Source organism: Callorhinus ursinus, unplaced genomic scaffold (genome assembly GCF_003265705.2).
Source record: "Callorhinus ursinus isolate GAN/ISIS: 27379988/994484 unplaced genomic scaffold, GSC_fseal_2.0 scaffold134, whole genome shotgun sequence".
Lineage (NCBI taxonomy): Eukaryota > Metazoa > Chordata > Mammalia > Carnivora > Otariidae > Callorhinus > Callorhinus ursinus.
Window position 1 is genome coordinate 363,527 of NW_027397196.1, and position 11,995 is coordinate 375,521.

General features: G+C 62.4%; 2 protein-coding genes across 8 annotated transcripts in view; one reads left to right on the forward strand and one right to left on the reverse strand.

Annotated features, from left to right (window-relative positions):
• The window catches only part of CIC (capicua transcriptional repressor), a 26,839-nt gene extending 18,301 nt beyond the window's left edge, over positions 1 to 8,538 (forward strand). For 5 of the 7 annotated variants that reach the window (XM_025849593.2, XM_025849594.2, XM_073890275.1 and 2 more), the window contains 17 exons: positions 123 to 252; positions 335 to 517; positions 606 to 771; positions 1,591 to 1,793; positions 1,876 to 2,101; positions 2,519 to 2,622; positions 2,870 to 4,109; positions 4,196 to 4,383; positions 4,759 to 4,880; positions 4,986 to 5,152; positions 5,259 to 5,549; positions 5,649 to 5,971; positions 6,271 to 6,560; positions 6,661 to 6,815; positions 6,900 to 7,031; positions 7,329 to 7,460; positions 7,544 to 8,538. In XM_025849593.2, the coding sequence (XP_025705378.2) occupies positions 123 to 252; positions 335 to 517; positions 606 to 771; positions 1,591 to 1,793; positions 1,876 to 2,101; positions 2,519 to 2,622; positions 2,870 to 4,109; positions 4,196 to 4,383; positions 4,759 to 4,880; positions 4,986 to 5,152; positions 5,259 to 5,549; positions 5,649 to 5,971; positions 6,271 to 6,560; positions 6,661 to 6,815; positions 6,900 to 7,031; positions 7,329 to 7,460; positions 7,544 to 7,911 (4,420 nt within the window). In that variant the 3' untranslated portion in view covers positions 7,912 to 8,538. The remainder of the gene's footprint in view (positions 1 to 122; positions 253 to 334; positions 518 to 605; positions 772 to 1,590; positions 1,794 to 1,875; positions 2,102 to 2,518; positions 2,623 to 2,869; positions 4,110 to 4,195; positions 4,384 to 4,758; positions 4,881 to 4,985; positions 5,153 to 5,258; positions 5,550 to 5,648; positions 5,972 to 6,270; positions 6,561 to 6,660; positions 6,816 to 6,899; positions 7,032 to 7,328; positions 7,461 to 7,543) is intronic. The other 2 variants (XM_073890274.1, XM_073890276.1) reach the window with 1 other exon arrangement.
• A 927-nt stretch (positions 8,539 to 9,465) lies between these two features.
• PAFAH1B3 (platelet activating factor acetylhydrolase 1b catalytic subunit 3) overlaps positions 9,466 to 11,995 on the reverse strand; it is a 4,931-nt gene continuing 2,401 nt past the window's right edge. Inside the window, exons 2-6 of the mRNA XM_025850055.2 lie at positions 11,575 to 11,668; positions 11,303 to 11,392; positions 10,568 to 10,684; positions 10,367 to 10,489; positions 9,466 to 9,790 (exon numbers count right to left, since the gene is read on the reverse strand). Coding sequence (XP_025705840.1) covers positions 9,503 to 9,790; positions 10,367 to 10,489; positions 10,568 to 10,684; positions 11,303 to 11,392; positions 11,575 to 11,652 — 696 coding nt within the window. The 5' untranslated portion in view covers positions 11,653 to 11,668 and the 3' untranslated portion in view covers positions 9,466 to 9,502. The remainder of the gene's footprint in view (positions 9,791 to 10,366; positions 10,490 to 10,567; positions 10,685 to 11,302; positions 11,393 to 11,574; positions 11,669 to 11,995) is intronic.

Below are 11,995 nucleotides of genomic sequence, written 5' to 3' on the forward strand. Positions count from 1 at the left end.
CAGCGAGACAGAGAGTGACCATGATGATGCGTGAGTACCATGAGGTTGGGACTGGGCGTCGGGGGGGTGGGGGGGTGGGGCCAGAGATGTGGCCCTCACTTTTCCTGCCACTCCCACCACAGCTTCCTGTCCATCATGTCTCCTGAGATCCAGTTGCCCCTGCCGCCCGGGAAACGCCGGACCCAGTCCCTCAGTGCGCTGCCAAAGGAACGAGACTCCTCTTCAGAGAAGGATGGACGCAGCCCCAACAAGGTGCCTCATCTCTACCGGTCCCTAGCTCACCCTGTGGCTGCCCAAGCCTTCTCCTGGTTTTAACCGTCTCACTCTGCTGCAGCGGGAGAAGGACCATATCCGGCGGCCCATGAACGCCTTCATGATCTTCAGCAAGCGGCACCGGGCCCTGGTCCACCAGCGTCACCCCAACCAGGACAACCGGACCGTCAGCAAGATCCTGGGCGAGTGGTGGTACGCCCTGGGGCCCAAGGAGAAGCAGAAGTACCATGACCTGGCCTTCCAGGTAATGACTCTTCCTCTTGGCTCCTCCCTAGCTTCCTCTGGTGGGGTGGGTGGTGAGTGAAGGGTCCCTCCTCTCTCTCTCCTGCCAGGTAAAAGAGGCCCACTTTAAGGCTCACCCAGACTGGAAGTGGTGCAACAAGGACCGGAAGAAGTCCAGCTCAGAGGCCAAGCCCACGAGCCTGGGGCTGGCAGGCGGGCACAAGGAGACTCGGGAGCGGAGCATGTCAGAGACAGGGACTGCCGCTGCCCCTGGAGGTTGGTCGGCTCCTTGGTTGACTCGTCCTGCCCCCTCCCTCCCTGAGAGGTGCCAGCTACCCCCTTGTTTGCTCAGGCCCTGCTCCAGAAGCCTCTGTCTGTTCTCTCATTTCATTTGAGGATTCTTAGCCATAAAGGAACTGGTAGTTGTTTTGAATGAAGGAGTCAGGGAGGTCCAGACAGGTAGAGCCTCCAGGCAGTTGTCTCATTGTTGGTTGGCATTTACTGAGCTTGTAGTACCTGCTGGGTACCAGGAGGGGTATAACCTCTGCTTGTGAAAGCTCTACCCCCATTTTCCAGATGAGGAGACTGAGAGTCAGGCAGAAGCACTTGCCGGAAGTCACAGAAGACTAGTAAATGGGAGAGCCAGAGCTTAAACCCCAGCTGGGGTGGTTTCCAGAATCACAGTTGGAAGCCCCTCATTGGCTGCACCTACTGACAGTGTCAGTAGGTGTGCATAGCGCCTTTGTGAGGCGCTTTTTTAGAGTGATCTGTGGGTACGGGCCTGCAATTCTCTGAAGGTGGGATTGCTTTCTCTCTGAGATAGGGGAATGGAGACTCAGGCCCATGGTTATTAGCTAGCAAGCACCACACTACCTGTTTTCAGCTTTCCACACTCAAGAAGGCCTACCTCCCGGGGAGCAATCCATTAGGAAATGCTGGGCTGGTGGCTGGTATCTCTTCTGCCAGGTAGCCCGGGAGTTTCAGACTTCCTTTTGCTTCTCCAGTACGTAGACACATCTGTGGATGTCTTGGCCAGTCTAGGTGCCGCTAAGGGGCTTCTTGACTCTGTGACACCTCTCTCCTTACACTCTGCAGTGTCCTCGGAACTCCTGTCCGTTGCAGCCCAGACACTCTTGAGCTCGGATACCAAGGCTCCGGGGAGTGGCTCCTGTGGAACAGAGCGTCTGCATGCAGTGGGGGGACCTGGCTCAGCCCGGCCCCGAGCCTTCTCCCACAGTGGGGTCCACAGCCTGGATGGTGGGGAAGTAGATAGCCAGGCACTACAGGAACTGACTCAGGTCCGGGGGCAGGGGAGATGGGCAGGGAGGGCTGCCCCAAGGTGATGGCCCCAGCTGAACTCTCCCGGTACCTGCCCTGCAGATGGTGTCTGGCCCTGCATCCTATTCTGGTCCAAAGACTTCCACCCAGTATGGGGCTCCAGGCCCCTTCTCAGCCTCCAGTGAGGGAGGTGCCCTGGCGGCCAGTGGGCGACCCCCGCTGCTGCCCACCCGGGCCTCCCGTTCCCAGCGTGCGGCCAGTGAGGACATGACCAGTGACGAGGAACGCATGGTCATCTGTGAGGAGGAGGGAGACGATGATGTCATTGGTGAGCAGTTGCAGGGCCCAGAATCCTGCCCGGAGAGCAGTAGGCTAAGGTTTGGGGGGGTGGGCAAAGATTTGATCTAGGACTCAGGCTCTTATCGTTTTGCATGTTTGTTTAGGATTGCAGGCATGTTCAGCTCAGGTCCTACTGAGTAAACCCAGCCCTGCCCTTGGGAAGCTTCTGGCCAGGCAGGAAACCAGGAGCACAGGGGCATGGATGGCCAGGCCATGGGGCCTAGTGTTAGGTGGTAGTACCTGCATGCTCTTAGGTTCTCCTGGGCAGGTGGTCGCACCCTAGGCTGCGATCTTGGACAACAGTTACTGCTGGCTTAGGGGGCTGAGGCCAGAGCCCGGGCTCCGTGCTGCCCCTGCCGGGCACTCCTGCACCCAGCCCTTTTGCCAATACCGTTCGCTCCCTCAGCTGACGACGGCTTTGGCGCCACTGACATTGACCTCAAGTGCAAGGAGCGGGTGACTGACAGCGAGAGCGGAGATAGCTCTGGGGAGGACCCAGAGGGCAGCAAGGTGAGAGCTGGGGTATTGGCGCTGTCTGGTAATGGTCCTAGGAAGGGGAGATACCTGTTCTTGTGCACATTGCCACAGAGGAAGATGAAGGCCCAAAGAGGGCAAGCTGCTCGCCCCATGGCGAATTGGGTCACAGCCTGGATGAATTGAGGCCTTTAGCTGGCCTTGCTGCCAGGCAGGACAGGGACGGGCAGGGTGTGGGTGTCCAGGCTCCCTTGATGTGGTTGCGTCTCCTCCTTCCACCTAGGGCTTTGGCCGGAAGGTGTTCTCGCCTGTGATCCGTTCCTCCTTTACCCACTGCCGCCCACCGCTGGACCCTGAGCCCCCAGGGCCCCCGGATCCACCAGCTCCAGCCTTTGGCAAAGGCTACGGGCCCACCCCATCCTCCTCCTCCTCCTCGTCCTCACCTGCCTCCTCCTCAGCCTCTGCCGCCACCTCCTTCCCCCTGGGCTCAGGGACCTTCAAGGCCCAGGAGTCAGGGCAGGGCGGCAGGGAAGGCCCACTACGGCCCCCACCTCCTGGGGCTGGGGGTCCGGTGACACCTTCCAAGGCCACCCGGTTCCTCCCAACGGATCCTGTTGCCTTCCGGCGCAAGAGACCTGAAAGTGTGGGAGGCCTGGAGCCACCGGGCCCCTCGGTCATTGCGGCACCTCCTGGCGGGGGAGGAAGTGTCCTGCAGACGCTGGTCCTGCCCCCAAATAAGGAGGAACGGGAAGGCGGCGGAACCCGCATGCCCCCGGCCCCAGCCCCATCACTGGCCTATGGGGCCCCAGCAGCCCCCCTGTCCCGCCCAGCTGCTACCATGGTCACCAACGTGGTGCGGCCTGTCAGTAGCACTCCTGTGCCCATCGCCTCTAAGCCCTTCCCCACCGCTGGCCGGGCCGAGGCATCTCCAAATGACACAGGTGCCAGGACTGAGCCGGTCACAGGGTCCCGGGCGCCTGGGAGCTCCCCGCTGGGCGTAAGCTTAGTGTATTCGGACAAGAAGTCGGCAGCAGCCACCTCGCCGGCCCCACATCTGGTGGCTGGGCCCCTCCTGGGCACTGTGGGGAAGGCCCCTGCCACAGTCACCAACCTGCTGGTGGGCACACCCGGTTATGGGGCCCCGGCGCCCCCTGCTGTTCAGTTCATAGCCCAGGGGGCCCCTGGCAGTGGGGCCACCACAGGCTCAGGAGCAGGTGCTGGGAGTGGCCCCAATGGGCCAGTGCCCCTGGGCATCCTGCAGCCAGGTGCCTTGGGCAAGGCTGGGGGAATCACCCAGGTGCAGTACATCCTGCCCACGCTGCCCCAGCAGCTTCAGGTGGCGCCTGCTCCAGCACCAGCCCCTGGGACCAAGGCAGCAGCTCCTGGTGGCCCCGCACCCACCACCAGCATCCGTTTCACCCTCCCACCGGGCACCTCCACCAACGGCAAGGTTCTGGCGGCCACCGCGCCCACTCCTGGCATCCCCATCCTGCAATCCGTACCCTCCGCCCCGCCGCCCAAAGGTGAGGTCTGGGCTCAGCGGCGGCGAGGGAGAGAGGCCCCAGGCCCCTTGTGGCTCTCTGGCAACTTCTCCTCTTTCCACTTGCAGCCCAATCGGTTTCTCCTGTGCAGGCCCCACCCCCGGGCGGCTCAGCCCAGCTGCTACCTGGGAAGGTCCTGGTGCCCCTGGCGGCCCCTAGCATGTCGGTGCGGGGCGGAGGGGCTGGCCAGCCACTGCCCCTGGTGAGCCCGCCGTTCTCGGTACCTGTGCAGAATGGGGCCCAGCCACCCAGCAAGGTAAGGGCATCCTGGCTCCACCTGTTTCCCGTTCCCTCCCCTCCTGGGTGTTGGTTTCTGTGCCACAGTTTCTGTCTGCCTTTTGTTTGGTCTCGTGCTTTTTTCCCTTTTTATCTGTCTTCCTGGAACCTTGTCTCTAGGATCGTGTCTTTCCGCGCGCTTCGATGTCTGCGCGCGTCTCGATTCTGCCGTCAGCATCTGCACCTTGTTCCTTTGTGTGAAACACCCTTTGCTGTTTTCTTTGTTTCTTTCTGTCTTGATTCCAAATTTTGTGTTCCTTGTCTTCGCTGAGACCCACCTTTCTAGGTCTGGGTCTGCCCCTGCTCCAGCCTGAGTCCCCAGCTCACCCCAGCCTGTGGGTGCCCTTGCCCACAGATCATCCAGCTGACTCCGGTGCCCGTGAGCACACCCAGCGGCCTGGTGCCGCCCCTCAGCCCAGCCACACTCTCTGGACCCACCTCGCAGCCTCAGAAGGTCCTGCTACCCTCCTCCACCAGGTAATGGCAGCTGAGCCCACACCTGGAGGCCAGCCCGGAGAAGGGCCTGGGGGTGGGGGGGTGGGCAGCTCACCTCACTCCTCCCCCTTCCTCTCCCTGCGGCAGAATCACCTACGTGCAGTCGGCGGGTGGGCACGCGTTGCCCCTGGGCACCAGCCCTACGTCCAGCCAGGCTGGAACAGTCACCTCGTATGGGCCCACAAGCTCGGTAGCCCTAGGCTTCACCTCGCTGGGGCCCAGCGGACCCGCCTTTGTGCAGCCCCTACTTTCAGGTGAGGGGCAGTGTGGCAGGCAGAGATGGGGACCCAGGGTGGTGCAGAGGTGGCCCAGGCCCTAATTGGGGCCCCTGCCTCTCTTCTTCTGTCTCCATCCCTGCAGGCCAAGCCCCGCTGCTGGCTCCTGGCCAGGTGGGCGTGTCACCCGTGCCCAGTCCCCAGCTGCCGCCCACCTGCACGGCCCCCGGAGGTCCCGTTATCACGGCGTTTTACCCTGGCAGCCCTGCACCCACCTCCTCAGCACCCCTGGCCCAGCCATCCCAGGCGCCCCCAGGCCTGGTCTACACCGTGGCCACTAGCACCACCCCACCTGCTGCCACCATCCTGCCCAAGGGCCCACCAGCCCCTGCCACTGCCACCCCGGCCCCCACCAGCCCTTTCCCTAATGCCACAGGTGGGTGTCGGGCCATCCCAGGGTGGGGTGAGTTGGGAGACCCAGGAGAAGGGCTCCAGACAGGCCTGGCTCAGCAAATGCTTTTCTCTCCACCGGCAGGCTCCATGACCTACAGCTTAGTGGCCCCCAAGGCCCAGCGGCCCACCCCCAAGGCCCCCCAGAAAGTGAAGGCGGCCATCGCCAGCATTCCCGTGGGTTCCTTTGAGGCAGGTGCCCCTGGGCGGTCAGGCCCTGCAGCCCGGCAGCCCTTGGAGCCTGGCCCAGCCCGGGAGCCCCCTACCCCCGAATCTGAGCTCGAGGGGCAGCCTACGACACCGGCCCCTCCACCACCCCCAGAGACCTGGCCTCCCACAGCCCGGAGCAGCCCCCCGCCGCCCCCACCTGCTGAGGAGCGAACAAGCACCAAGGGCCCTGAGGCCATGGTGAGTGCACAGCAGGCCCAGGACCTCCTGTTGCTGCCTGGCTCTGTGCGTCAGTCCGCCGTGTGCCTTTCTGCTCCATCCCTCTTTCTTGCACATCTGTCTGACCTGTATCCTTGTTTGTGGGGCTGGGGCCGGGGGGGGGGTGGAGGCTCTTCTGTTCCTCTTGCTTGTCCGTATGACCGGGTCTTTTCCAAGACTCTACACCTGGGGCAGTCAGCTTCTGTCTCTTTGCTGTTCTGGCTTTTGCACCAGTGAGTCTGAACCCAGTGTCCTCCGTCTCCCTGCCATCCCTACCCCAGGCCAGCAAATTCCCCGGCTCGTCTTCAGACTGGCGAGTCCCAGGGCTGGGTCTGGAGAGCCGCGGGGAGCCTCCCACCCCTCCCAGCCCAGCGCCAGCTCCAGCCCCAGCCCCTGGCGGCGGCGGTGGCGGTGGCGGCGGCAGCGGCGGCGGCGGCAGCGGCGGCAGCAGTGAGGGCAGCAGTGGGAGGGCAGCTGGGGACACCCCCGAGCGCAAGGAGGCCGCTGGTGCCGGCAAGAAGGTGAAGGTGCGGCCCCCGCCCCTGAAGAAGACCTTTGACTCTGTGGACAAGTGAGCACGGGCTGGGGTCTGCGGCAGCATGTGCGGGGCTGGCAGGAGAGGGGGGCAGCTCCAGTCTGGGACGGGGGAGGTGACCCTGCCGGCTCTCCAGCAGGGTCCTGTCGGAGGTGGACTTCGAAGAGCGCTTTGCTGAGCTGCCTGAGTTCCGGCCTGAGGAGGTGCTGCCCTCGCCGACCCTGCAGTCTCTGGCCACGTCGCCCCGGGCCATCCTGGGCTCCTACCGCAAGAAGAGGAAGAACTCCACCGGTAGGCGAGTGTGGGGCACCCGGGGAAGGCGGGGGACAGACTGGGGCCGCCACTGCTGAGCCTGCTTGCTTCCCGTTGGACCAGACCTGGACTCAGCCCCCGAGGACCCCACCTCGCCCAAGCGCAAGATGAGGAGACGCTCCAGTTGCAGCTCCGAGCCCAACACCCCTAAGAGTGCCAAGTGCGAGGGGGATATCTTCACCTTTGACCGCACAGGTGCCGGCGCCGAGGCAGGCGGAGCTGTGGGGACCCGGGACCTGCAAGAAGGGTGGGGTCTAGGGAGTGGGGTTACAGACGAGAGGTGGGATGGCAGGTCAGGGATGGGAGGGTGGGGTCTGGAGCCTGATAGGGTCCGGAGGCGGGTGCCGTCTTTGGAACTCTGCTGTGGAATAGAATTCGGTGAGGGCTGGGTGGATGCTTTAGGCGGGGGGTGGAGGGGGGGCTGGGGGCGAGGGGTGGAGGCAGGCTGCTGCAGGCCCCTTGACCAGACCATGCCGCCTGCGCTGCTCCCAGGTACGGAAGCCGAGGACGTGCTCGGGGAACTGGAGTACGAGAAGGTGCCATACTCCTCACTGCGGCGCACCCTGGACCAGCGCCGTGCCCTGGTCATGCAGCTCTTCCAGGACCATGGCTTCTTCCCATCAGGTGAGCCTAGCTCAGCGTCTTGGGTAGGCACTTGGAGAGGACCTGCCTGCTCCTCTCACCCTCCTCTCATCCTCTGTCCCCAGCCCAGGCCACGGCAGCCTTCCAGGCCCGCTACGCAGACATTTTCCCCTCCAAGGTCTGTCTGCAGTTGAAGATCCGCGAGGTGCGCCAGAAGATCATGCAGGCGGCCACTCCCACGGAGCAGCCCCCTGGAGCCGAGGCCCCCCTCCCCGGACCGCCCCCCACTGGCACTGCTGCTGCCCCTGTCCCCACTCCCAGCCCTGCTGGGGGCCCTGACCCCACCTCACCTGGCTCGGACTCTGGCACAGCTCCGGCTGCCCCGCCACTGCCCCCACCTCCAGAGCCGGGTCCCGGACAGCCTGGCTGGGAGGGGCCCCCGCAGCCCTCCCCCCCACCCCCCGGCCCCTCCCCAGCTGCCACAGGCAGGTGAGGGGTCCGAGAAGATCCCAGGACCCACAGTACCCCCCTCAGGACACGGACAGTACGTAGGTGGCAGGAATTGGGGGGCAGGATGGTTACGTCCTCCCCACTAAAGCCATTTCGTCCTTTCTAGTTTGGGGCGGAATGAGGCCTGCTCCTCTTGTCTATCCCCCCTCCCCCCACAGCTTTCTCCCTGTGATGGGGGGCAGCTGAGGGGAAGCAGGGGCACAGTCTCCCTCCACCGAGCCCCTGTATATAACCTGGAGTGTGTTACCTTCAGACCTTTTCACTTGTACTTTATGCAAAATGGCTCATGTGAGGGCTACAAGCTGGAGGGTAGTGCGGGCCTTGGGCCACAGGGAGGTGCCTGTGGAGTAGGGGGGAGTTCATGCACCCCTTTTTTCCCCAGAGGGGCTGGACTCAGGTTAGTTTGGGGTGGGGGCTCCTGCACTTTGCCACAGGCATGGGGAGGGTTCTCTCCCCACCCCCTCTGCCCTCCCAACTTGGGTTGTACTTTCTAAGAAGGTGATTCCCCCTACCCTTGTCCCCGTCCCCAGAACAAAACATGTTGATCATGTGCAATATTTCTTACTGTGCCGAGAAGCTGAAATGACCGAAATTAAAGCTGTTTAACACACCTGTGTGGCTGCCCACTCTCAAGGGAGATGGGGTGTGGGTTGTGCCGCTCCTGTCCCCAGATGGGCAAGGAGCTATACACTAGCTATATGCTCCCCCCGCACCTCACTGCGGGGAGCAATTCCAGGACCCACCCTCCCGACACTGTGGGCCGAGGACCCGGACTCACCGTGGACCGAGCAGCCTCTCTCCAGCCCTGGGGCTTGGCGCTCACTGTGCCTACTCTCTTTCACAGCCATCCAACAGGGGGGCGTTTGGGGAAGGGGTCAGCTGAGGTGCTACAAGAGGGGCAGTTCACCCTTGAAGTTCCAGCTGGACCTGAGAGGTCTGAGCCTCGGTGGTGCGGGGCAAGGGACAGTGCTCTTCTCAGTGATTCCTGCTGCCCCCACATGGCCCGAGCCAGCACTGCAGCCAGGCCCACTGGAGCTTCTCCCGGGTTACATCCCTTGTGGCCAGCCTGAGGACCGTGCCCCTCTGGCGAGACAAATACCCATGCCCTGTGTAGAGGGAAGGCTGCTTGGGATGGGAGGGTCAGGAAGCTTCTACAGGAAGTGGCATCTAAGCTAAGACCAGAGCACCAGAAGTTCCAGCCAGGGGAGGATCTGCAGCAAAATGGGGAGGGCAGCTTCGGATGGGCTTTGACTGCTGGGTCACTATGTTCCCAGAATTCTTACTTAACCTCGACGGTCTAGGGTAGCGTTGGCAAACTGGTTTCGCCGAGTGTCTTACTGATGGGCAGTGCCTGCGTGCAGCGTTCCCAATAGTAGAAATCTGCCAGATTCTGTAAGAACCAGAGTGCCTTGATGGATCAGCAGATGCCTGCTTCAGGCAGAAACAGGACACCCTCCAGAGCGTCAGGGTCACAGAGGTCAAAGCTGAGGTGGGAGGGACCCAGAAGGGCTGGGCCATAAAGCAAGAAACGGGAGACTGAGGAACGAGAATTTAATGTCGGGGAAGGCGGATGCTTAGGGTGCAGCCTCTGGCAGGGGGACTCCCTGGCCCTGGTCTTGGGCCAGCAGACGCAGAAGCAGGGAGTGCAGGGCCCGACAGACAGGTGTGTAGCCCAGGCGGCTCAGATGCAGGTAATCGTACATATCATGGTGACTTATGGTACCGTCTGAGTGCACAAAGCCAGGGTCGGCATCCAGGAAGTGGGCCCGTGGGTGGCCAGCCAGTGCTGCTCGGACCAGCTCGTTCACCCGTCGGTTTTTCTCACGAAGTGGGTTAGGGTGCTGGCCCCTCGGAAGCAGGCCCTGAGGAAGGGCACCAAGAGTTGTGAGGAGACATCCTACCGGCATCTGGGTATCCTGTGCTCTGGGCCAAACCGTTCACCCTCACCAAGGAGTGGTGAATACCCTGTGGAATACACTAGGGATGGGAAAGCGGGGGGGATTGGCAGGATGATTCCCGATACCGTGTCTGAGACCCCAGTTCAGCAAGAACCTTCTGGGTGCCAGCCCCTTGCCAAGTATCAGTCCTAAAAATGTCAACAGCGTGGCAAAGGGTCAATCCCTCTTTCTGAGGAGGGAAGGTTCTGGCCGGAAGTGATGGAGCCTGGATTCACCCTGGGAATGCCTGACGACTTCTGGCTAATTGTTTTGAGTTTTGCAACACCCCCAGAACCTTCAGCAGTTTCTTGGGCAAAAGAGGCTAACTGGTCCCTGAACGTGACTTTAACTACAGCCGCTGGGTGTGTAGCAAGCCTCGATGTGAGGTTTTGCCTGAAAGCCACTTCTCTGCCACCATGCTGCCCAGAACCTGCTGCGGCTGCACCTGAGGGGGTCCCGGACCACTGCCATTCTTTCTTCCCTGACCTCCCACCATCTCACCAGCACCACGACCCGGGCCTGGGGCTGCCGTTGGTTCACCAGTTGCACAATGGCCTTGATGCCACCAGTCACTTGCTCCGCTGTGTGTCCGTGGTTGTTGGTACCCACCCAGACCACCACAATCTGTGGAAAGAGAGGCAGGAAGCAGTGGTAAAGGGGGAGGCCTAGGGTGCTTTCGCTGCCCACCCAAGCTCCGCTCACCTTGGGCCGGATGTGTTCCAGCTCTCCATTCTCCAGCCGCCAAAGCACATGTTGCGTGCTATCATTGCCAATGCCAAAGTTAAGTGCGTGCAGGGGAGAGAAGAGCTCCCGCCAGATCTGTAGACAAGAAGTGGTGTGGGCACAGGGGCGTTGGCAGCAGGGACCACGGCCCTCTGTCTGAGCGTGCACCAAATGTCAGCACGGAAGAGCCCTGCCTTATGGAAGGAGTCTGGTCAAAACCTCACTTTATGCAAACCTAGTATAGTCTCCCTTTCACAGAGCCCCACAGAAGCAAGACTCACTTTATGGAAACCCACTGGGCTTGAGTCACGCATTGAACCACTAGCCTTACAGCTGATGAAAGCCATTACGGTATGACCTCACTCAGTGGAAAGATAACATAATTGAGCCCCCTTTGTGGAGAGCTATTACGGCTGACTTTTCACTTTGGGGAAACGCTGCAGCTGTGCGGCCATTCAGTAGGGCTGTGCACTCCCTGAAGCCAACAATAGAGTCTCACCTCAGGCAATCTCGCAAGAAAGCCTCAATCTGACAAAGATCGGTCACACAGTTCCTTCTCAGTACAATATTGCCCCTTACACCAAGATTTGGGGTGTGGGGTGCTGCCCGAGGCTACTCCGGGAACCTCATACTCTGTCTGGGCTGGGGTCTGATCCAGGTGTGTCAGTGAGGGCACAGGCCTGGGTGGGGCAGGGGGACGGGGACGGGCCTCACCTCGCACTGGTGCATTAGCTGGACCAAGGAGTCCCCGATGAAGACCACTTCGGGTTCCTTATCTTTGCTGTCGGCCACGAACCGATGGTGCTTTGGGGACGTACAAGGGGGAGTGAATGGCACGCGCGCTCCTGGGCCCGCCCCGCTCCGCTCCCTTAGGCAGCACCCACCCGACTGCCCGGTTTCCTAATCATGTACAGAGAGCGGGGCCGCACAGCTGCTCTCCTGAGGCCCCTCCCGGACTCCTGAGTATCGCGGGCCGGGTCGCTCACCAGGGACATCCAGCGTCCGTCGCCCTGCACGTCCTGCACCGGCGTGGGCTTGCTGGCTGGATTCTCCTCTCCGCTCATCTTGGCGCCGCAGCTCCTGCAGGATGGGCGAGCGAGGCCGACCCGGGAGAGTTGGCCGAGGAGGTGGCTTCGCCACGCCCACCCCTCCCTTCCCGGCAACAATGGACGGTCCCGACGCCCGCACTCCAGCGGGGACGACGGCCGATCCCGGGCGCCGCCTCCTCTGCAGGAGCGGAAACGTTCACTTCGAAGGGGAGGCGGAATCGGGAACACATGCTTCCCCCGCGGCGGCCGCGCAGTGGACTCGCCCAGCGCTTCCCGCCCGGGCCTCCCTCTCCCTCTCCCTCTCCCTCTCCCTCTCCCTCTCCCTCTCCCTCTCCCTCTCCCTCTCCCTCTCCCTCTC